General features: G+C 38.7%; 1 protein-coding gene across 4 annotated transcripts in view; it reads left to right on the top strand.

Moving 5' to 3' along the window:
- Positions 1-26,008, top strand: part of Hmt-1 (ABC transporter ATP-binding protein/permease Hmt-1) — a 284,462-nt gene that overhangs the window by 205,124 nt on the left and 53,330 nt on the right. For all 4 annotated transcript variants that reach the window (XR_011393767.1, XM_070098648.1, XM_070098647.1 and 1 more), the window contains 3 exons: positions 4,118-4,293; positions 12,375-12,656; positions 15,023-15,154. Coding sequence is in view for 3 of the 4 variants with exons in the window: in XM_070098648.1 (XP_069954749.1) it covers positions 4,118-4,293; positions 12,375-12,656; positions 15,023-15,154 (590 nt within the window). In the remaining variant the exon portion in view is untranslated. The remainder of the gene's footprint in view (positions 1-4,117; positions 4,294-12,374; positions 12,657-15,022; positions 15,155-26,008) is intronic.

Below are 26,008 nucleotides of genomic sequence, written 5' to 3'. Positions count from 1 at the left end.
TCCTCAACAAACAGCCCATGGAACAGCCCTCTAAGCGGTTCATAGTGCACCCATGTGGTGATGTTGCCACAAATACTCACCGGGCACTTGCTATGAGTAACATCAATGTTTCCACCATAAACACATCTTCTATCAAAGACCTCTCTACGAAACGCAGCCCCACACCTCTAACTTCTACAGCAGGCATCTACACCATCCCCTGTGGATTCTGTCCCAAGAAATATGTAGGTGAGACAGGCAGAGATCTTGCGGTCCGCCTGAACGAGCATTGAAGTGCCTGTAACAGAGACGATTTAAGGTATGCCTGTGTCCTCCACAGAGACTCCACGGGGCATTTGATGAACTGGAATGAGGCACAACTCGTTCTCACCGAACCAGACCTCAGACGCCAATGGTGCCTAGAAGCCTCACTAATTGCCATCACTGACACAATACAGTGGACCCCTGGTATTTGATGGCATCGGTATTTGATAAATCCGGTTTTCGATGCATTTTAACGCAAAAATTTTTCCTCGGTATTCGATTGAAAACCCGGTATTCGATATGATTCGTACGAGACCTGTCCACATGTGGCCTGAACTGCTCTGTGTGTGCTAGTGTTTACAAGCCAACCAGTGTGCGCGCATCTAAGGATACATTCGATACATTCCATATTATCCATATTATCACTGTGTTTGGTGCTTGTTTCTGCAAAATAAGTCACCATGGGCCCCAAGAAAGCTTCTAGTGCCAACCCTTCGAGAAAAAAGTCACTAATGACTCATGAAATGAAGAAAGAGATAATTGCAAAGTACGAAAGTGGAGTGCGTGTGTCGGAGCTGGTCAGGTTGTTTAATAAACCCCAATCAACCATCTCTACTATAGTGACCAGGAAAACAGCAATCAAGGAAGCTGTTCTTGCAAAAGGCGCAACTGTGATTACGAAACAGCAACCGCAAGTGTTAGAAAATGTTGAGAGATTGTTACTGGTGTGGATAAATGAAAAACAGATAGCAGGAGATAGCATCTCTCAGTGATCATTTGTGAAAAGGCTAGGCAGTTGCATGACGATTTGGTAAAGAAATTGCCTGCAACTAGTGGTGATGTGAGTGAATTTAAGGCCAGCAAAGGTTGGTTTGAAAGATTTAAGAATCGTAGTGGCATACATAGTGTGATTAGGCATGGTGAGGCTGCCAGTTATGTTGTGCGACAGAAGTCCAGTGACTCTCAAGCTGGTCCTAGTGGCATTAAAAGAAGAAGGGAAGTAACCCCAGAAAAGGACTTGCTACCTCAAGTCCTAATGGAAGGGGATTCCCCTTCTAAACACTAACACCTCTCCCCTCCTCCCATCCCATCAATCATCACCAGATCTTCATTAAAGGTAAGTGTCAATTATTTTATTGTTATTGTAATTATTCTATTGCATTAAACTTAATATTTCATGTAGTAAAAATTTTTTTTTTCATACTTTTGGGTGTCTTGCACGGATTAATTTGATTTCCATTATTTCTTATGAGGAAAATTGATTCGGTTTTCGATATTATTGGTATTCGATGAGCTCTCAGGAACGGATTAATATTGAATACCGGGGGTCCACTGTAGAACATAACACTGGAAACCACAAAATTTCGAAAACATTAGCATACGTGATACTTAACCCTTTCAGGGTCCAAGGCCCAAATCTGGAGTCACGCACCAGTGTCCAAGAATTTTCAAAAAAAAAATTTGTTATTTTTTCTTATGAAATCGTAGAGAATCTTTTTGTGAAGGTAATAAAACAAAAAGTACGAAATTTGGTGGAAAATTGACGAAATTATGCTCTCGCGAATTTTGATGTGTCAGCGATATTTACGAATCGGCGATTTTGCCGACTTTGACTCCCATTTTAGGCCAATTACATTATTCCAATCAACCAAATTCTTAGCTATTTCACTAGTATTACTTCTATTCTATCGATTGAGCACAAGAAATCGCCAAGTCAACTGTTTCAACTACAAAGTAAAGTGATCGGAAATTGTTAATTTGGCCAATTTAACACAAAGTTCAAAATATTCCAATTTCAAAATAGGGTCCAGAATGAACAATGTAGGCATTCCTGGCACTAAACTAACATTTCCTCTGTTCATTAGTTATGTTTTGAGGCTTTACAAATAAATTCCATTTTGATTTTTTATTCACATAATGAATTTTTATTCACACCAAAAAATAGAAGATTTACTGTTATGCAATACTGTAATAATTGTATAAATATCATCACCATATTTGTGAATGTATATTAGACCCACCAGCTGACGTGTATTAGACGTGTGAGGTCGTTTGTTTACTCTTGAATATCGGCAAAAATTTAACATTTCTGCTACTTTGAGCTCAGTTTCAAGCCATTTCCAGTGCTAAAACCAATCAAAATCATCTCTATTTCTGTAATATGTCTTCCATTCTATCAAATGAGACCAAGAAATCGCAAATACAACTATAAAAAACATACGAAAAAACACTGTAAAGTTGCTGTTTTAATCGAAAAATCATGATTTCATTTTTTTTCTCTCATTATACACAGTGTGCTGCAGGATCTGTTTTATGTGGTGCACACATACCACATAGATGTATTCTCTCATATCTAGGCCCAAATGTACCACTCACAGTTTATCAGAGTGAGCTGAGCTCATGGCGTAGATCTACGGTTTGGACCCTGAACGTAAAGCCGTAGATCTACGGGACGGACCCTGAAAGGGTTAAGCAGGCTAAGCACCACCAACCCAACAACACAGGAGTCATGATCTCATCGTCTACCCATCTTCATCCCAACATGGCATTTTTCAGGTCACCATGCGCCACTCACACTTCACTCTCTGCCTATATATAATGTCTTTCTACCTCTGTGTGTTAGAAGTGATCAAGGTCCCAGGACCGAAGCATTTTCTAATAAATATGTCATAGTGTTTGCTTACGTGTCTTTCTAAACCAAAGAGGATTATTAAAGCTTATTGCTTGGGTAGCCTTTATTCTGTTAGTGGGCTGGATTTGTGAAAGATCTGCCAGATATGGGCCAACAGGCCTGCTGCGATGTTCCTCCTTTCTTATGCTCTTATGTTGTTGAGTGGAACAATCTGCCTAGTATGGTTATTGAGGCTAAAATCTTGGGTAGTTTCAAATTTGTGTTGGATAAATACGTGAGTGAGAGGAGTGGGATGTAAGTGGGACCTGCACATGAGTAAATAGAATTATCAAAGCTTATTGCTTGGGTAGCATTGAAAATTGAGTCGGGCAAATATTCTGTTAGTGGGATGGATTGTGAAGGACCTACCTAGTATGGGCCAACAGGCCGGCTGCACTGTATTATTATTATTAGTGCATATTTATTTCAATAATAATTACTATTATTATTATTATTGTTATTATTATTATTATTATTATTATTATTATTATTAATTTAGGGAAGTGTAGCACAGATCCAATTCCCTAGATCAAGAGCCCCTCACCAAGGAACCTCCCTTGAGGGAGAAGTTCACATCCTGAAATTTCGTTTGTATCCAGAAGCAAAAAATCGATCGAGTGACTTCATATCCTAAAAAATTTGCATGGTGGGGCATTCGTAAGCCGAGGCTCCACTGTTTTGTGTAAAACAATTACAGGTTTCCATTTCACACTCATTTGGCAGGATGGTAGTACCTCCTTGGGTGGTACTACCATCCTGTGACTATTACTATTAATAATAATAATAATAGTATTATTATTGTTGTTGTTGTTATTAATTGTATATGTATTATTTGTTCAATAATAATAATAACAATAATAATAATAATAATAATAATAATAATAATAATAATAATAATAATAAGAATAGTAATAGTATTATTATTATTATTGTTCTCATTAATTGTATGTGTATTATTTGTTCTTACACTATCTTATTTGTTAGAGTTATTTATACTCTGTATATATTGGATCTTTGTTACTTTTTTTGGTATGCAGTAAATCATTGTAGAATTGTGGATTTTTTTTTTTTTTTTTTTGAAAGTTGATAAGGTACTGCTACAATTTTTTGCTACTAATTGAAGGATCACTTTATAACACCTCATGTTGAGGTGAAATTAATTGTCATAGCTATTAGTGTCTTGATGTCCATTCTATTTTTCAGCTATCACAATTGCACTAACAGAGTGGAGGACTAAGTATCGACGTCATATGAACCTTGCTGATAATGAACAACGATCAAGAGGTGTAGATTCTCTTCTTAATTTTGAAACTGTAAAATACTATGGTGCTGAAGATTATGAGATCAACAGATATAAACAGTCTGTATTAAACTATCAGGTCAGATATTTTTGTTTGCATTTTCATGTTGCCTTCATTACTGACTAGGCACATACACAGAGGGGCCATCACTAATCCGGCAATCAGTTATCTGGTTCCATCAGTAACCTGACACTAATTTTGCCTAGCATAATTTCATCATCATACTGACTCAGATCATTACAGACTCAAATTTCATTATTATACTGACTCAGAAATTGTGCAGATGGTTGTAAATCCCCAGCAACAAGCTAGTGGAGGAGAAAGCAGTGATGAAAATGAGGAAGATGTAGCAGAAAGTGTTGATAGGTTAATTAAGTGTATTCTAACCTAACCACTCTGTAATCCAGCAAACTCATTAATCCAGCACACTACAAGTCCCAATGATGCCGGATTAGTGATGGCTGACCTGTACAGTTTTCTTTCTGTATTTTAGCTAATGTTCTTACAGATGCCACAGTATTTACAGAAACACAAATTGCAGGAGAGTGACAGATATGCCTGACTGCTGTTTAATGGTAGCTAGAGTAAGAAAATGATAAATTATAAGCAGACTGCTGTCAGTTAGTAAAACATAAGAAAGAGTGCAAGAATTCGATAACAGAACGTTACTGTGAGATATTAACACTTGTTGGGAAAAAACTTGGTAAACATTAGAGAAAAGGTGATAAGGAGGATGTCAAAATCATGTAGTGCAGATTTAAGGCTGTAATGTCAGCTCTCTGAATAATACTTTTAGTAATCCCACACCTCCTTATAATTGCCAAACTATGAATTCTCTGCATAATTTTTACACCACACATTGCCCTCAGACACGACATTTACACTCCCTCTAGCCTCTTGCCTTGCTGCAACATTCATAACCTATGCTTCACACCCATGTAAAAATGTTGGTACCACTATTCTCTCATACATTACCCTTTTTGCTTCTGTGGATAATGTTCTTTGTCTCCACAGATGTCTCAGTGCACCACCCAAATATATGAACACATTCACTTTCTCCATACTCCTCCTTCCAATCTGATATCCAATCTTTTATTACCTAAATTTTTTTGATAACCTCATCATCTTGCTCTTTCTTATACAGTGGACCCCCGCCTAACGATATTATTTCAATCCAGAAGTCTGTTTGGGTGCTGTTATAGACCGAATTTGTTCCCATAAGAAATATTGTGAATTAGATTAGTCCGTTTCAGACCCCCAAAAATACACCTACAAGAGCACTTACAAAAATACACTTACGTAATTGGTCGAGTTGGGAGCAGATCGTTAGGCGGGGCTCCACTGTATTTACTTAAGGTTTCCTTCTTTTACACACCCTCCCAGAGTCGTCCATCAATCTTTGCAACTTCTCTTCAGTATCTCCCAAAAGCACAGTGTCAATGGCAAAAAGCAATTCTGACAAATCTCACTTTTTATTAGGTTCAATACATTTTAATCCGGCCTGCCAAGTGACTGTAAAACAAAAGCCTGTAATTGTTTTACATGATGGTAGGATTGCTGGTGTCCATTTTTCTGTCTCATAAACATGCAAGGTTTCAGGTATGTCTTGCTACTTCTACTTACACTTAGGTCACACTACACATACATGTACAAGCATATATATACACACCCCGGTGGGTTTTCTTCTATTTTCTTACTAGTTCTTGTTCTTGTTTATTTCCTCTTACCTCCATGGGGAAGTGGAACAGAATTCTTCCTCAGTAAGCCATGCGTGTTGTAAGAGGCGACTAAAGTGCCAGGAGCAAGGGGCTAGTAACCCCTTCTCCTTTATATATTACTAAATGTAAAAGGAGAAACTTTCGTTTTTCCTTTTGGGCCACCCCTCCTCGGTGGGATACAGCCGGTGTGTTGAAAGAAAGGAGGAGGATTGCTGGTGTTCTTTTTTTCTGTCTCATAAACATGCAAGATTTCAGGTACATCTTGCTACTTCTACTTACACTTAGGTCACACTACACATACATGTACAAGCATATATATACATACCCCTCTGGGTTTTCTTCTATTTTCTTTCTAGTTCTTGTTTATTTCCTCTTATCTCCATGGGGAAGTGGAACAGAATTCTCCCTCCGTAAGCCATGCATGTCGTAAGAGGCGACTAAAATGCCGGGAGCAAGGGGTTAGTAACCCCTTCTCCTGTATATATTATTAAATTTAAAAGGAGAAACTTTCATTTTTCCTTTTGTGCCACCCTATCTCAGTGGGATACAGCTGGTACATTGAAAGAACATTTTAATCCCTCACCTCTCCCTAACACACTAGCATTTACTTCTTTTACAATCCCATCTATAAATATGTTAAACAACCATGGTGACATCACACATCCCTGTCTAAATCCTACTTTTACTGGAAAATAATCTCCCTCTTCTACATATCCTAACCTGAGCCTCACTGCCCTCATTAAAACTCTTAACTGCTTTCAGTAACCTACCACTTATGCCAAATATTTGCAACATCTGTCACATTGCTTCCCTATCCCTAAGCAGATTTGCTGATGACACCAAAATAGGCCATCCAATTCATTCTAATGAGGACATTAGAACACTCCACGATGATTTGAATAGACTGATGCAGTAGTCGGAGAAGTGGCAGATGTAGTTGAATATAGGCAAATGCAAAGTTCTGAATGTTGGACAGGAAAATAACCATGCCACATACAAACTAAATAATGTAGATCATAATATTACTGATTGCAAAAAGGATATAGAAGTTCTGGTTAGTAGTAATCAGAAACCATGACAACAGTGCATAAGTGTTTGCAATAAAGCTAACAGAATCCTTGGCTTCATATCAAGAAGTATAAATAATAGAAGTCCTCAGGTTGTTCTTCAACACTATATATCTTTGGTTAGGCCTCATTTAGATTATACCGCACAGTTCTGGTCACCGTATTACTGAATGGATATAAATACACTGGAAAATGACAAAGTTGATCCCATGTATCAGAAATTTTCTCTGCGAGGATAGACTGAGGGCCCTGAATCTGCACTCTCTAGAAAGGCATAGAATTAGGGGGAAATAAATGGGATTAAATCTGGAGTATCTGAGAGAGTTAGAGCAAAGGAAGGGGTAGCAGTAATGTTAAATGATCAGTTATGGAAGGAGAAAAGAGAATATGAATGTGTAAATTCAAGAATTATGTGGATTAAAGTAAAGGTTGGATGCGAGAAGTGGGTCATAATAAGCGTGTATGCACCTGGAGAAGAGAGGAATGCAGAGGAGAGAGAGAGATTTTGGGAGATGTTAAGTGAATGTATAGGAGCCTTTGAACCAAGTGAGAGAGTAATTGTGGTAGGGGACTTGAATGCTAAAGTAGGAGAAACTTTTAGAGAGGGTGTGGTAGGTAAGTTTGGGGTGCCAGGTGTAAATGATAATGGGAGCCCTTTGATTGAACTTTGTATAGAAAGGGGTTTAGTTATAGGTAATACATATTTTAAGAAAAAGAGGATAAATAAGTATACACGATATGATGTAGGGCGAAATGACAGTAGTTTGTTGGATTATGTATTGGTAGATAAAAGACTGTTGAGTAGACTTCAGGATGTACATGTTTATAGAGGGGCCACAGATATATCAGATCACTTTCTAGTTGTAGCTACACTGAGAGTAAAAGGTAGATGGGATACAAGGAGAATAGAAGCATCAGGGAAGAGAGAGGTGAAGGTTTATAAACTAAAAGAGGAGGCAGTTAGGGTAAGATATAAACAGCTATTGGAGGATAGATGGGCTAATGAGAGCATAGGCAATGGGGTCGAAGAGGTATGGGGTAGGTTTAAAAATGTAGTGTTAGAGTGTTCAGCAGAAGTTTGTGGTTACAGGAAAGTGGGTGCAGGAGGGAAGAGGAGCGATTGGTGGAATGATGATGTAAAGAGAGTAGTAAGGGAGAAAAAGTTAGCATATGAGAAGTTTTTACAAAGTAGAAGTGATGCAAGGAGGGAAGAGTATATGGAGAAAAAGAGAGAAGTTAAGAGAGTGGTGAAGCAATGTAAAAAGAGAGCAAATGAGAGAGTGGGTGAGATGTTATCAACAAATTTTGTTGAAAATAAGAAAAAGTTTTGGAGTGAGATTAACAAGTTAAGAAAGCCTAGAGAACAAATGGATTTGTCAGTTAAAAATAGGAGAGGAGAGTTATTAAATGGAGAGTTAGAGGTATTGGGAAGATGGAAGGAATATTTTGAGGAATTGTTAAATGTTGATGAAGATAGGGAAGCTGTGATTTCGTGTATAGGGCAAGGAGGAATAACATCTTGTAGGAGTGAGGAAGAGCCAGTTGTGAGTGTGGGGGAAGTTCGTGAGGCAGTAGGTAAAATGAAAGGGGGTAAGGCAGCCGGGATTGATGGGATAAAGATAGAAATGTTAAAAGCAGGTGGGGATATAGTTTTGGAGTGGTTGGTGCAATTATTTAATAAATGTATGGAAGAAGGTAAGGTACCTAGGGATTGGCAGAGAGCATGCATAGTTCCTTTGTATAAAGGCAAAGGGGATAAAAGAGAGTGCAAAAATTATAGGGGGATAAGTCTGTTGAGTGTACCTGGTAAAGTGTATGGTAGAGTTATAATTGAAAGAATTAAGAGTAAGACGGAGAATAGGATAGCAGATGAACAAGGAGGCTTTAGGAAAGGTAGGGGGTGTGTGGACCAGGTGTTTACAGTGAAACATATAAGTGAACAGTATTTAGATAAGGCTAAAGAGGTCTTTGTGGCATTTATGGATTTGGAAAAGGCGTATGACAGGGTGGATAGGGGGGCAATGTGGCAGATGTTGCAAGTGTATGGTGTAGGAGGTAGGTTACTGAAAGCAGTGAAGAGTTTTTACGAGGATAGTGAGGCTCAAGTTAGAGTATGTAGGAAAGAGGGAAATTTTTTCCCAGTAAAAGTAGGCCTTAGACAAGGATGTGTGATGTCACCGTGGTTGTTTAATATATTTATAGATGGGGTTGTAAGAGAAGTAAATGCGAGGGTCTTGGCAAGAGGCGTGGAGTTAAAAGATAAAGAATCACACACAAAGTGGGAGTTGTCACAGCTGCTCTTTGCTGATGACACTGTGCTCTTGGGAGATTCTGAAGAGAAGTTGCAGAGATTGGTGGATGAATTTGGTAGGGTGTGCAAAAGAAGAAAATTAAAGGTGAATACAGGAAAGAGTAAGGTTATGAGGATAACAAAAAGATTAGGTGATGAAAGATTGAATATCAGATTGGAGGGAGAGAGTATGGAGGAGGTGAACGTATTCAGATATTTGGGAGTGGACGTGTCAGCAGATGGGTCTATGAAAGATGAGGTGAATCATAGAATTGATGAGGGAAAAAGAGTGAGTGGTGCACTTAGGAGTCTGTGGAGACAAAGAACTTTGTCCTTGGAGGCAAAGAGGGGAATGTATGAGAGTATAGTTTTACCAACGCTCTTATATGGGTGTGAAGCGTGGGTGATGAATGTTGCAGCGAGGAGAAGGCTGGAGGCAGTGGAGATGTCATGTCTGAGGGCAATGTGTGGTGTGAATATAATGCAGAGAATTCGTAGTTTGGAAGTTAGGAGGAGGTGCGGGATTACCAAAACTGTTGTCCAGAGGGCTGAGGAAGGGTTGTTGAGGTGGTTCGGACATGTAGAGAGAATGGAGCGAAACAGAATGACTTCAAGAGTGTATCAGTCTGGAGTGGAAGGAAGGCGGGGTAGGGGTCGGCCTAGGAAGGGTTGGAGGGAGGGGGTAAAGGAGGTTTTGTGTGCGAGGGGCTTGGACTTCCAGCAGGCATGCGTGAGCGTGTTTGATAGGAGTGAATGGAGACAAATGGTTTTTAATACTTGACGTGCTGTTGGAGTGTGAGCAAAGTAACATTTATGAAGGGATTCAGGGAAACCGGCAGGCCGGACTTGAGTCCTGGAGATGGGAAGTACAGTGCCTGCACTCTGAAGGAGGGGTGTTAATGTTGCAGTTTAAAAACTGTAGTGTAAAGCACCCTTCTGGCAAGACAGTGATGGAGTGAATGATGGTGAAAGTTTTTCTTTTTCGGGCCACCCTGCCTTGGTGGGAATCGGCCGGTGTGATAATAAAATAATAATAAAATAATAATAAATGATTGAGGTGTATAAATGGAAAACAGGAATAAATAAAGGGGATGTATATAGCATGCTAAAAATATCTAGCAGCAGTGCCTTTAAGTTGGAAAAATTCAGATTCAGGAAGGATATAGGAAAGCACTGGTTTGGTAATAGAGTTGTGGATGAGTGGAACAAACTCCCGAGTACTCATAGACGCTAAGACGTTGTGTAGTTTTAAAAATAGGTTAGATAAATATATGAGTGAGTGTAGGTGAGTGTGAGTTGGACTTGACTAGCTTGTGCTACTAAGTCATATGCTGTGCTCCTTCCTTAAGTGAATGTGACCTGACCTGACTAGGTTAGGGTGTTGGCTTAAGCGGTAGGAGAATTTTACCTGCCTTGCATGGGCCAGTAGGCCTGTTGCAGTGTTCCTTCTTTCTTATGTTCTATCTTATGCTTTTTCTAAATCCATAAATGCAAAGAAAACTTCCTTATTTTTATCTAAATATTGTTTACTTATATGCATCATTGTGAACACTTGGTCTACACATCCCTACCCTTCCTAAAACCTTGTTTATCTGCGATCCTGCTCTCTGTCTTGCCTTCATTTCTTTCAATAATAACTCTACCATGCACTTTCCCTGGTATAATCAGCAGGCTTCTTTCCCTGTAATTCTTACATTCTCTTTTATCCCCCTTTTCCTTTATACACCAGAACTGTGTATGCTCTTTTACCAATCCCAAGGTACCTTCCCCCTTTTATACATTTATTGAATAAATGCACCAACCACTCTAGAAGTATATTCTCACCTGTTTTTTATCATTTTTGTCCATATTACAACAGTCCCAGCTGCTTTACCACCTTTCATTCTACCCATTGCTCTTTGCACCTCCTTCACATTCACATCCTGCTCTTCCTCACTCCTAAAAGATGTTAGCATCACTGCTCAAGGCATGAAATCACTGCCTCCCTCTCTCTTCATCAGCATTTAACAGCTCCTCAAAATATTCTCCATCTTCCCAATACTTCCATTTCTCCATCTTATAACTCCCCTCTTTTGTTTATAACTGTTAAGTCCATGCATTCCCTAGGCTTCCTCAACTTATTAATCTCATTGCAAAACTTTTTCTTATTTTCAACAAAATTTGTTGATAAAACCTCACCAACTTTCTCATTTGCTCTTCTTTTACACTCCCCTCACCACTCACTTAACCTCTCTTTTACTTTCCATATACTCCACCCTCTTTACAGTGCTTCTGATTTATAAAAACCTCTCATATACTAGCTTATTCTCCCTTACCACTCTCTTTACCTTGTCAGTCCACTAATCACTCCTTTTTTTTCCTACATCCACAAATTCTGCTGGATTCTTTAATCTACCCCACACCCTGAGGAGGCTGGAGGCAGTAGGGATATCAAATCTGAGGGCAGTGTGTGGTGTGAATGTTATGCAGAAAATTTCCTAGTTAGGAGATTAGAAAGAGATGTGGGATTACTAAAAGTATTTATCCAGAGGGCTCAGGAGGGGTTATTGAGGTGGTTTGGATATTTAGAGAGATGGAGCAAAATAGGATGACTTGGTGGGTATATAAATCTTTAATGGAGGGAATTTAGTATAGGGGTCATCCTAGAAAAGGATGTGTGAGCATGTTAGATAGAAGTAAGTGGTTGTCATAACTCGACATGCTGTTGGAGTGTGAACAAGGTAACATTTATGAAGGAATTTAGGTCAGCTGGCTGGTTGCCCTGGAAGTGGGAAGTGGAAGTGGGAAGTTCTGGAAGCAGGAAGTACACTACCTGCACTCTGAAGGAGAGGTAGGAATATTGCACTTAGGAGGGGCATCTGAACTGTGATCTCTATGCTCCTCTGGCAAGACAGTGATGGAGTGATGGTGAAGGTGTCTCTTCATTTTTAAGTCACCCAAAATGTATTCTGTATTTTATAATTTACTATATAATAGTTTTCAAATTACAGTATTACTGTATTTAAAATCTCAGTCACTTGTTATTTTTAAGCTTCTTTTTGAGAAATTAGGCATTCCACTAAAATTATTGTTTCTTCTTTACAGGTAGAGGAATGGAAATCTAATGGGTCTCTCTGCTTGCTTAATACAATACAAAACTTGGTAATTAATGGAGGCTTGCTGGCTGGGTCCATGCTTGCAGCATGGATGGTCGCCTATAACAAAGGTTTAACAGTTGGTGATTATGTTCTCTTCTCAACATATATCATGCAGTTATATACTCCACTTAACTGGTTTGGCACATACTACCGTATGATTCAGCAGAACTTTATTGATATGGAAAATATGTTTGACCTTTTGAATGAGAAACAAGAAGTGATTGATAAGGTTAGTGCATTTTTTTATATTTAATTTTTTTCCTCTTACATTAATTTCAGTCAAAATAATACTTATGCCTTGGTAAAATACTTAATATGCAGAGCTGTCTGCTTTTCTGCCCCTATTTGTTGGCCTTTTTTTCTTCAGTGGGAAGGAGAGGGCATTTTGATGTTGGTGAAGAACTTTTGTTTGGGACTGTCCTCTTTTTTTCCTTATATCAAACCTGATTGCCTCTTATTCCCCAGCTGCTTTATAATGCTTATGGGTTTGGTGATCTCCCAAGAATATAAGAATAAGAATCATGATTGATTTTCCATGTTTTCACCATGCACCAAGATTGGTTTATGTTTTTTGTTAGCCACTCACACATTTCTTTAGTGATTCACTTGTCTTATACATTAATTTTTTATTCTTTACTTCCTCAGTATTACCACTTTCTATAGATAGTCGCTCATTGAGTTGCTGTGTGCATGAATGAAATGAATGCACACACACGACTCTTAAGTACTGTTCGTTTGGTAGCCTTAGAAATGCCTAGAAAAACTCTTGTCATTTAATGGTATTATTATAATTATTATAATCATGACTAAGTGCTAAACCCATAAGAATCATTTAATGGTAGACAATACAGTTTGTTGTATAAGCTTTTCTAGCAATCATTCATTACTTTGATACATTGTACTGTTTCTTTTATTTCATCTATTAATACCATACAGTATATCATCCATTTTGATAATTAGTTTTATCTTAACCCTTTGGCTGTCTTTGTTGTATAAATATGTCTTACAAGCCAGTGTTTTTGACATATGAATACGCCAAAATTCTAGTGGATTCAGATCAAGTGGGAGAAAGCTGGTAGGGCTGCATGTGAGAGAATGGGTCTGTGTGGTCAGTGTGTGAGGTATAAAAGAAATTCTGTAGCACACAGTGCATAATGAGAAAAAAACTGACACTGTTTTTGGATTAAAATGCCGACTTTGAGGTGTATTTTCATATGGTATTTATGGTTGTATTCTCGTTTTCTTGGTCTCATTTGATAGAATGGAAGGCATGTTACAGAAATAGAGATGATTTTGATTAGTTTCACGATGAAAAGGACCTTGAAATTGAGCTCAAAATAGTGGAAATGTTCGATTTTTTGCTGATGTTCAAGAGTAAACAAATGACGTCACCTTTCAATAAGTGTCCAACTAGCCATTCTAATACACTGTCATGAATGGGTTGACATTATTTATATAATTATTACAATAATGCAGTATGCATAACAGTAAATCTTCTATTTCTTGTGTGAATAAAAATTCAAAATAGAAAGCAAGAGTAATATAAGAGGGGCTTGGAGATATGACTAATAAACAGAGAAAATGTTATTTTAGTGCCAGGAATGTCTGCATTGTTTATTCTGGCCTCTATTTTGAAATTGGCATCTTTTTTTAATTTGTGTGAAATTGGCCAAATTGCCAATTTCTGACCTCTTTATTAAGTAGTTGAAATCGGTAAATGGGCAGTTTCTTGTACTTAATCAATAGAACAAATGGAGTTCTAAAGAAATAGCTATGAGTTTGGTTGACTCAAAGAATAGAATTGGCTGAAAATAGGGCTCAAATTGAGAGAACTCACCGATGCGTAAACATCGCCGAGATCACTAAATTTGTGAGAGCGTAATTCCATAAGTTTTCCATCAGATTTTGTGCTTTTGGTGCCATTACCATCAGGAAGAGATACTCTATCATTTCATGAGAAAAAATAATATTTTTTTTTTAAATTTTGCGACACAGAGAGACACTTTAGGATTTGGGGTCATGACAGTCAAAGGGTTAATTGTAAATGATTAAGATATATCAGTACAGTAGTAAGCAAGTTCAGATTACTTTAACATTAGATGTTGAAAGTTAAGTTTGTATTTACCTTATAATTCAGCATATCGTATTCCCAGCAAAGTTATTTTGATTTTGTATGTCACAAGGTTAGTAGTACTGACAAATGAAAAGAGATGACATGTGCAACATTTGGGGGACTTTTATATAAGGACTTTTCATTCATGAGAAATTTCTTCAGGCCATTGGACTGAGAAATTTCTGGTGAGGAAAAAGTCCCTTAAATATATGCATCACATGCATTGCACATGTGTCTTCTTCATGCATATATATATATACATGTATTTTGATTTTTTTATTATAGTCTGATATATGCTAATTTTGTTAAATATCAAACCAGCTAGTTTTATGAATAAATATATTTTTCATTCAGTCTTACTGAAAGCATCACAGTATGATACTACTGTGCTTTTTATCTATAGTATCTGCATCAACATTAGTTAATTTTCAGGTAATTTTAGAGAAATTTATATATTTTCTTACTTGAGCTGTCCTTTCCAGAAAGGTGCCCAGGAACTGTTGGTGCCTCGAGGCCGAATAGTATTTAAGAATGTATCATTCTCTTATACTCCTGAAAGGCCAATCTTAAACAATGTCTCCTTTATTGTAGAGCCTGGGAAGACTATAGCAGTGGTAAGTTATTACAGTTTTATATTAACACATTATCATAATTTGGAGTATGCAAAGAAGTATTTATTTTCTAATATAAAGTAGGGCCCCACTTATACGGCTGGTTAGGTTCCAGGTTACCGCCAGAAAGCAGACATCGCCGGAAAGCAGAACACTATTTTTTTCACATATAAATTCATACAAATACCAAATAACAAGTTTACACTAACATATATTAAGCTAACAGTAGAACTAGGCATTAAAAACAAAAAAATATAAAATACATAGCACATTCATTAATTACCTTTAAAAATTTGTAGTCTTAATGTAGGGTGAGAGGTGAACAGTATTTGTAGGAAGCTGTAGGTGTAGGTAGCTGGTAGGTGTAAGTAGCCCAAAGTGGTAAAATACACATACAGTACCCTCATTACTTACCTTAAAATATGTACACCTTCCATCTGACTTACAACCTGCTCGACATACGACCACTCGACTTACGACCATGTTTTTTATGCCAGATTTCTGGGAAATAAACAACTGTTTGTGTGGAAAATTTTCTAGGGGTGATTACCTGTATGTACCTCAACATTATATACATACAAGTAATCTCATTGGGAGACAACCATGTTGTTTACCATAGTCACCCCATGTAGACATGTGAGAAAACTTAACCACCCCTGGTCACGGCAGGTGGTCCCTTCGACCTCACAATCTTATCCATATCTATCCGAGACCAGTACGGATTGGATAGCACCCACAAGTACGGTGCTACTAATTAATTGTGGACTGTATAGATTATATTAGTGTAACTGAATGAAGGGGGGGGGGTAGGTTACACATGGATATATCCATCAAGGAAAAACACTTGTACATAATCTCTCCACTTACCAGATACTCTCTGGTGGTCACTTGATGTAGCTGGATCACTCATAACCTAACCTATCCAATTACAACATACCTAACTGGCCAGTATCAGTCTGCTATAACTAGAAGGGTTACTTAACTTTGGGTGATTGATACTCCTTATTTCCTCCATTCACCATCTCATTTCGATGTCCTGCTACACCGACACAGTTCTCATTCCAGCAGGACGAGGTATCCGTTGGTTTGTCCCGGTTTAGAAGTCGTGACTCAATGAACTTCATTTTCCTCGTCCCGGGAACAAGGTCTAACGTGTTCACTCAGAGCAAGGCGACTTATTTCACTTCACGCATTCTCTTAACTTAGCGTTATTATCATTAATTACATTACAATTCACAAGACGATTTAATGTCTCACAATTATTATACACATTAAAGATCATTCCATTAAGATCTGAGACTGATGAGTGATGATTAAACCAAGGGTAATTTTCCCCGGGACACAGTCCATGGTGACGCGCCAGTCACCCGGTCCTACCCTTATTCACTCATTTTACCACTTTATTACGGTGGTCCTGTAAATCACGTTCCCTCACTCTCCACCAGGAACAGTTACGACACTTCCTATTATGAAATGAGGCCTATATTAATCCTTAGGCCGCCGTGAACGCCAATTTCCTGGTTCCATGCTTTCCCATCCTCCTCACTCCATTCAAAACACTCCCACCTCCCCCATGCCCCGAGTCGACCTCTACCCCCGCACATCCGCACATGCGCAAAGGGAACTCTTGGTTCTCTCCTATTGTCAAGTACATTTTTGACTCATATTGACACATTAAACACCTATTAGGCACTATAGTTTCAGAAAATCAAAAAATTTTCCACACTGCAGCCGGGCGGAGGTCGTTGCTAGATGACTTACATAATGTGGAGTACAATTTTCCCATCTTCACTGGCCACCTGGCTTGGGAACTCCAACATTGGTATTTACATTATCACCCATTAATTCTTTGCACCTGTTAACTCCTCAGGTAGGGCTCCATCCAAAGCACACTCAAGCCTCCATACTTCTGGTATTAACAATTTCCCTCTTATTGTGAGGTGTGACACTAAGTCTATGCTCTCGGGGTTAATTTGTTGGGCATACTGGAATTATGAGACTTTAACAATAACAAGTCTCTCTCAGTATCCCAAGTCAGCCCCAGCACATTACTGCATATAGGCACTTCAACTCCATGGCCATCCATATTTATTGATCCCTCAAAATGGACTAATTACTGTTCCATTCTCTCAGGGGCATAAGCCTATGCTCCCTGGATTAATTTATTGGGCATACTGGAATTATGAGACTTTAACAATAACAAGTCTCTCTCAGTATCCCAAGTCAGTCCCAGCACCTTACTGCATTATTTCATTAACCCCTTCACATATCCTCATTAGTTCCTCTTCAGTTGACGTCACACCCGGAAATTGTCCACATAAGATTATTTACCCAATTACTGTACTTTGCTCAGTGGACCACCTGTGCACTTAAGGTGTGCATTTATCATCGCCTGAAGTAAGAACAATTTATTATTTAACTGTTTATTAATTATATCATTATAAGCAGTCAACAATTTTGGTGTCTTGCTCAGTTTGCAGAGCTGGGCCCTTTAACTGTCCATACGCCATCCTATAATTAGTAGGTAATTCTGGACGGTCGAGCTTCCACGGAAGTCGCACCCAGTAATGTCCAGATTCACATTTAACATCCTTCAGGTATTGTTCCTGAGTAAAGGAATCATTTGGACTTTCCTCATTTATATTAATCCCTATGCTGTCCAGCTCCCACAAATTAGACTGGTTCAACATCATTCTCGATAGAAGAATACTTGTACTGGGTTGACCTTTTATGGGCAAGACACCGTGACTGTATTCACTACTTCTAGTCATTATTACTAGGCAGTAGTCTGCCATATATTACATGGCCCGTACCAGTGTTGAGGAGAGTGACGCCGCATGCTTTTGGATTTATGCCCTTTATCCTGAATTATTACATCCAACGCCGGCAAGGCTACCTCAGCTAGGTCATCATTATTGCCATTAGCTGCAACCTTTACATCAGTCACTCTAGTGTCAGGGTTATTAACATTATCATTATTGTCACTTTGTCCTTGGAGGCAAAGAGGGGAATGTATGAGAGTATAGTTTTACCAACGCTCTTATATGGGTGTGAAGCATGGGTGATGAATGTTGCAGCGAGGAGAAGGCTGGAGGCAGTGGAGATGTCATGTCTGAGGGCAATGTGTGGTGTGAATATAATGCAGAGAATTCGTAGTTTGGAAGTTAGGAGGAGGTGCGGGATTACCAAAACTGTTGTCCAGAGGGCTGAGGAAGGGTTGTTGAGGTGGTTCGGACATGTAGAGAGAATGGAGCGAAACAGAATGACTTCAAGAGTGTATCAGTCTGTAGTGGAAGGAAGGCGGGGTAGGGGTCGGCCTAGGAAAGGTTGGAGAGAGGGGGTAAAGGAGGTTTTGTGCGCGAGGGGCTTGGACTTCCAGCAGGTATGCATGAGCGTGTTTGATAGGAGTGAATGGAGACAAATGGTTTTTAATACTTGACGTGCTGTTGGAGTGTGAGCAAAGTAACATTTATGAAGGGGTTCAGGGAAACCGGCAGGCTGGACTTGAGTCCTGGAGATGGGAAGTACAGTGCCTGCACTCTGAAGGAGGGGTGTTAATGTTGCAGTTTAAAAACTGTAGTGTAAAGCACCCTTCTGGCAAGACAGTGATGGAGTGAATGATGGTGAAAGTTTTTCTTTTTTGGGCCACCCTGCCTTGGTGGGAATCGGCCAGTGTGATAATAAATAAAAAATATTATAAGACTTACATACAACCCTGCACGTAACTGTATGGTGCCTTCCCTTGTTGCATTGATAGCAAATGTTCAATTTGGTATGACGATCCTTTACATTATGATTGTCTAGACATCTGATAAATCTGTCAAGTTCTTTCATCCTCTCCACTTTAATATCCCATGAATTATAGGCATTACAATTTTTAGTGAAATGAGTACCCTGGCAGAAGAGGCAGTCTCTCTTTTCCTTGCCTGACCTCTTATTAACTGGGTTACACTTACTGAGGTACTTATTCCTCTTACCTTGATGTGAGGAACCACTATTACTGATTCCTGACTTGATATGTGCCTATTTAACTCTTAACTATGATTATTACCACTGGGATTATTTTTCCCTTTTGCGACTTGACAGATACTTCAGAGTCATTATGTGTTATATCCTTAGAACTGTTTGGCTGACTGGTCTGCAATTGAACAATTAATTCCTGCCGACCTAGTCTGATTTCCTCCAGACCGTACTCTGGAGGTTTTGGCAAACCCACCCTTTGCATTAATAGGTTGATCAACTGCCTGGCTTACACCCTTTAATTTATTCAAAGCCTTACTTTTACAAGACAGTTTTTCTTCCAATTCATAATGTTGATTAATTAAAACATTCATTTCCATTCCATCTGCACAATTCTCCAGCAGATCTCTTTCACAGTCTTTAAACCACAATTTGTACCAATCAAATCTACTCTCTAAAACATCTAAATATAACTTTAATTCATTAGGGTTCACGGTTCTTTGATTCACTAAATCAAATGCCTTCGTCACATGGCTTTTAATAGCCTATAATGATGCTTTCATTACTCTAAAATTCATGGACTTGTCAAGTCACATTAACTCCATTAGATCCAGTCATGGTTAGAGAATTATTAAGTACTGATTATACAACTTAAGTAAGCGCCTTATAAGAGTAATTCTTGCACTTTACTCTTGTATAAATCCTAGCCACACATGTGCTAGCAATTAATTGGGCTAATTATCATCCACCACACGATCGATTAAACTTGTGTACCCTATACCCACTTCCTTCAATCAGTCACTTAATTATTAAGTAATTAATTCAAATAATTTTTTCACTGATTGCATCCGGTTCAGGAAGGACCAGTGGGCAGATGTGGAAAATTTTCTAGGGGTGATTACCTGTATGTACCTCAACGTTATATACATACAAGTAATCTCATTGGGAGACAACCATATTGTTTACCGTAGTCACCCCGTGTAGACATGTGAGAAAACTTAACCACCCCTGGTCACGGCAGGTGGTCCCTTCGACCTCACAATCTTATCCATATCTATCCGAGACCAGTATGGATTGGATAGCACCCCACAAGTACGGTGCTACTAATTAATTGTGGACTGTATAGATTATATTAGTGTAACTGAATGAAGGGGGGGGGGTAGGTTACACATGGATATATCCATCAAGGAAAAACACTTGTACATAATCTCTCCACTTACCAGATACTCTCTGGTGGTCACTTGATGTAGCTGGATCACTCATAACCTATCCAATTACAACATACCTAACTGGCCAGTATCAGTCTGCTATAACTAGAAGGGTTACTTAACTTTGGGTGATTGATACTCCTTATTTCCTCCATTCACCATCTCATTTCGATGTCCTGCTACACTGACACGGTTCTCATTCCAGCAGGACGAGGTATCCGTTGGTTTGTCCCGGTTTAGAAGTCGTGACTCAATGAACTTCATTTTCCTCGTCCCGGGAACAAGGTCTAACGTGTTCACTCAGAGCAAGGCGACTTATTTCACTTCACGCATTCTCTTAACTTAGCTTTATTATCATTAATTACATTACAATTCACAAGACGATTTAATGTCTCATAATTATTATACACATTAGAGATCACTCCATTAAAATCTGAGACTGATGAGTGATGATTAAACCAAGGGTAATTTTCCCCGGGACACAGTCCATGGTGACGCGCCAGTCACCCGGTCCTACCCTTATTCACTCATTTTACCACTTTATTATGGTTGTCCTGTAAATCACGTTCCCTCACTCTCCACCAGGAACAGTTACGACACTTCCTATTATGAAATGAGGCCTATATTAATCCTTAGGCCGCCGTGAACGCCAATTTCCTGGTTCCATGCTTTCCCAGCCTCCTCACTCCATTCAAAACACTCCCGCCTCCCCCATGCCCCGAGTCGACCTCTACCCCCGCACATCCGCACATGCGCAAAGGGAACTCTTGGTTCTATCCTATTGTCAAATACATTTTTGACTCATATCGACACATTAAACACCTATTAGGCACTATAGTTTCGGAAAATCAAAAAAAAATTCCACAGTTTGTGTTGTACACAGTGTTTTTCCTAAACCTTATGGTATAAAATAGAGTACTAACAGCATAAAAAGTAAAGTAAGCAATGAAATACCAAAATAAAACACTAAAATAAAATCATTACGAAAGAGTGATGTTGATATTCAGTAGTAAGGTTCAACTTACATCCATTTTGACTTACGACCAGTTGGTCAAAACCAAGCTTGGTCATAAGTCAGATGGTACCTGTATAGTCTTAATGTAGAGTGAGAGGAGAGTAGTATTTATTTGTAGGAAGTCAGGTGTAAGTATCCCGGTAGGTGTAGCTGCCTAACTACCACACCTAAACGTAATATACAATATTTAAAGCCTCCCAGAGCAATATTATTATTATTACCATTGACATACAGTGGAACCTCAAAAATCGAACGTATCACATATCGAACGTTTCGAAAATAGGACCATTTTCTCGGACAAACTGTGTCCCTATTATCGAACGCGCCCCTATTTTCGGACCGCCGGGTACGGGACCTGTCTGCTGCCCGCTCTCTCCGCGCCCCCGTGCAGGCGCCGTGAGCAGTCTAGCTTTGTTTATGCTTGAGTGAACACTAACCTATGCTCTCATTCACGCATTTTACGATTATTTCGTTGTGTTTAGTGCTTGTGGGACTGTGAAATAAGCTGCCATGGGCCCAAAGAAACTTGCTAGTGGTAACCCTGTGGTAAAGAAAGTGAGAAACACCATAGATGTGAAGAAGGAAATAATACAGAAGTATGAGAGTGGTGTGAGACTTGTTGAGCTTGCCAGGATGTATGGGAAAAATAAGTCGACCATCGGTTCTATCCTGGCAAAGAAAGAATAAATCAAGGAAGCTGATGTTGCGAAAGGTGTTAATATAGGAAGTGGATGAGGTGCCTTCTTCAAAGATTAAGGAGATTTGTGCCAAGTGGAATGATGTCCAAATGTTTGTGCAGAAGTACCACCCTGAGCAAGCTGAAACAAGACACATATGCAACAGTTAGGTATCTTTATTTCGAAACGTTTTGCCTACACAGTAGACTTCTTCAGTCGAGTACAGCAAAGTTGATAGAAGCAGAAGAGACTTGAAGACGATGTAATCAGTCCATCACCCTTGAAGTTTTGAGGTGGTCAGTCCCTCAGTCTGGAGAAGAGTATTGTTCCATAGTCTGGAATAATATGGAGTTGAAGTGATAGGATGGAGCCTTATATAGTGCCAGGAGGTGAGACGTAGGTCACTAGTAGAGGTAAGAATGTAGACATTGAGAGGTCAGGTCCCTCTCAGATCCAGCCATTCTCACTAGTAGAGGTTGTTGAAGTTGATTCCAGACTTGGAATCAACTTCAACAACCTCTACTAGTGAGAATGGCTGGATTTGAGAGGGACCTGACCTCTCAATGTCTACATTCTTACCTCTACTAGTGACCTACGTCTCACCTCCTGGCGCTATATAAGGCTCCATCCTATCACTTCAACTCCAGACTTGGAATCAACTTCAACAACCTCTACTAGTGAGAATGGCTGGATTTGAGAGGGACCTGACCTCTCAACGTCTACATTCTTACCTCTACTAGTGACCTACGTCTCACCTCCTGGCGCTATATAAGGCTCCATCCAATCACTTCAACTCCATATTATTCCAGACTATGGAACAATACTCTTCTCCAGACTGAGGGACTGACCACCTCAAAACTTTAAGGGTGATGGACTGATTACATCGTCTTCAAGTCTCTTCTGCTTCTATCAACTTTGCTGTACTCGACTGAAGAAGCCTACTGTGTAGGCAAAACGTTTCGAAATTAAGATACCTAACTGTTGCATATGTCTCTTACCTAACAACCTGTTGGTATTTTATACCATTTTATTGTTCAAGCTGAAACAAGCCATCTTTGCAACAAGTTCAATGACAGAACCATGTCCCATTTTAGGGAAATGTTAAAGAGGCACCAGAAACAGAGGACTGTGGACAATTATTCTGTGAGACAGGGGTCCAGTGACTCTCAAGCTGGTCCTAGTGGCATTAAAAGACAGAGAAGGGAAGTAAGCCCAGAGAGGGCTTTACCTGAAGTCCTCATGGAGGGGGATTCTCCTTCCAAACACTAACCCCAATTCCCTCTCTCCTCCTCCCTATCTTCCAGATGCCATCACCAATTTTCAATAAAAGTAAGTAAAAATGTTATTTTATATGTATTACTATACATAATTAAAAACTATAGTATTTGTTGTATGTAAAACTGTAATTAATCTCTATAAAATGTATTTTTTGTGTGAATATTTTTGGGTTTCTGGAACGGATTAATTGTATTTCCATTATTTCTTTTGGGAAATATTGCTTCGAATTTCAGACTTTTCGAATTTAGAACTAGCTCCTGGAATGGATTAAGTTTGATTTTTGAGGTTCCACTGTATCTTGTTCACTGAGTTTAATCATATGCATCATTAACGACAGAGAAATGATAAAAAATCATGCCAACAATTCGTGAACAAAGTCGAATGCATTAAATGCGCATTGATACACATTTTCTCTGCTGCTGGACCAGAGAAAACAGAATTCTTTCCCTCTGCCCAATACCACATCTCATATTTATGTGAAATTTATTGTACTTTGGGTGTATGTATCATGTTTATATGCCATGTAATGTGTTTCTTATATAATTTTAAAGAAAATATCATAGATGGATTAATGAAAATGTTTATACAGCCTCTTCTCACTTACCGACAGAGTTCCGTTCCTAAGACCACGTCGGTAAATGAATTCGTTGCTAATCGAGGAATCACCCCTTACTGACACTTCAAAAGTGTCACCACCCAAAATTAAAACATTCAGTTTTATGTTTCCTGGGAAATTCCTTTCAATCTGTTTATTATTAACAGTAATACAACATAAAATAGGTCAATGATTTACTTCTAAGATATTCCAGGAAACACACGCATAGCTGATTATTTGGGAATTTTTTTTTTTTTAGAAAATCACACTTTTCCAGCCTTTCCTTAGGATATGAGTGATCTTCTATACCTACCCTTCAGGTGCATAGCATGTAACGTTTTCTGTAATGGTCGGGGTCACTTCTTGTTTTTTTTATCCCTCTCTGCCCTCCACCCTTCAATACCTCTCTATATAATGTCAGTTTTTATTAATTTGAGAGTCTTTATCATACTTCTACATTATTTATGCTATACCTAATATTATTCTGGAATAAATATGATAGGTAGATAACCTTTATTGATAGTACTGTAATAGTATAATTATTCAAAATTTTATATGGGCAATCATGAGTTACTGAGACACTGCTCGCTTCTCTCTCTCTGCTGTAGCTAGCTCCGCCCACTTTGCAATGATGCCAAATGGTGAATTCAATACATATACATGTCCTGTTTAAGGGCAATGTGTGGTGTAAATATTATGCAGAAAATTCGGAGTGTGGAAATTAGGAAAAGGTGTGGAGTTAATAAAAGCATTAGTCAAGAGGGCAGAAGAGGGGTTGTTGAGGTGGTTTGGTCATTTAGAGAGAATGGATCAAAGTAGAATGACATGGAAAGCACATAAATCAATAGGGGAAGGAAGGCGGGGTAGGGGTTGTCCTCGAAAGGGTTGGAGAGAGGGGGGTAAAGGAGGTTTTGTGGGCAAGGGGCTTGGACTTCCAGCAAGCGTGCGTGAGCGTGTTAGATAGGAGTGAATGGAGACGAATGGTACTTGGGACCTGACGATCTGTTGGAGTGTGAGCAGGGAAATATTTAGTGAAGGGAGTCAGGGAAACCGGTTATTTTCATATAGTCGGACTTGAGTCCTGGAAATGGGAAGTACAATGCCTGCACTTTAAAGGAGGGGTTTGGGATATTGGCAGTTTGGGGGGATATGTTGTGTATCTTTATATGTGTATGCTTCTAGACTGTTGTATTCTGAGCACCTCTGCAAAAACAGTGATAATGTGCGAGTGTGGTGAAAGTGTTGAATGATGATGAAAGTATTTTCTTTTTGGGGGTTTTCTTTCTTTTTTGGGTCACCCTGCCTCGGTGGGAGATGGCCGACTTGTTGAAAAAAAAAAATTAGAAAGAAAAAATAAAATAAAAATGAACTCCAACTTGATAACTTTATTTTAATTTGCATGACTCATATATTACAGAAAATAATAAAAAAGTAAAATACACATATGAGTTAAGCTTACAGAAAAGTAGCTTAAGAATCTGGCAATATTTTGGTGTATCATCTCTGTACCATGTTTCTACAAAGAATTATGGTCATTTTACAAAAAATTATTTTTATGATGCGGCGAGTAATATACATCTGAACATGTAGTGAATTTTCAGAATTTTTTCCAATTTTTTAATTTTTTTTTTTTTTTTATAATTTTTATCTTATACATTAACCCTTAAACTGTCCAAATGTAGATCTATGTTCGCTCGCGTATCGCTCCGAATGTAGATCTATGTTTTTTACATACTTTCTTATGGGGAAAGTCAAGGTCGGAGCACTGCGCGCGCAAATGTAGATCTATGTATGGACAGTTTAAGGGTTAAATTCACCATTTAACATCATTACAAAGTGGGAGGAGTTAAATGAGAGATAGAGAGGCCAGCAGGAGCATTCAGTATCTGGTTAGTTGTCATGGGCATCGGATGTTAGCCGTGGCACAAATAAAATGTTGTGTAATTAGTAATAAAGATTATCTATCAAATTTAATCCAAATTGATATCAGAAACATGATAAATACTCTAGAACTGTAATAAAGACACTAAAATGAATAATATATGCCATATTATGTGAATGATGTAGGCCGTGGAGGCTGCTGCTCTAGGTAAGATCATAAGATAGGTACGTTTTCTTGTCTGT

This window comes from Cherax quadricarinatus, chromosome 63 (assembly GCF_038502225.1).
Source record: "Cherax quadricarinatus isolate ZL_2023a chromosome 63, ASM3850222v1, whole genome shotgun sequence".
Lineage (NCBI taxonomy): Eukaryota > Metazoa > Arthropoda > Malacostraca > Decapoda > Parastacidae > Cherax > Cherax quadricarinatus.
The sequence above is the reverse complement of the archived record's forward strand: the minus strand, read 5'-3'. Positions and strand labels throughout refer to the sequence as shown.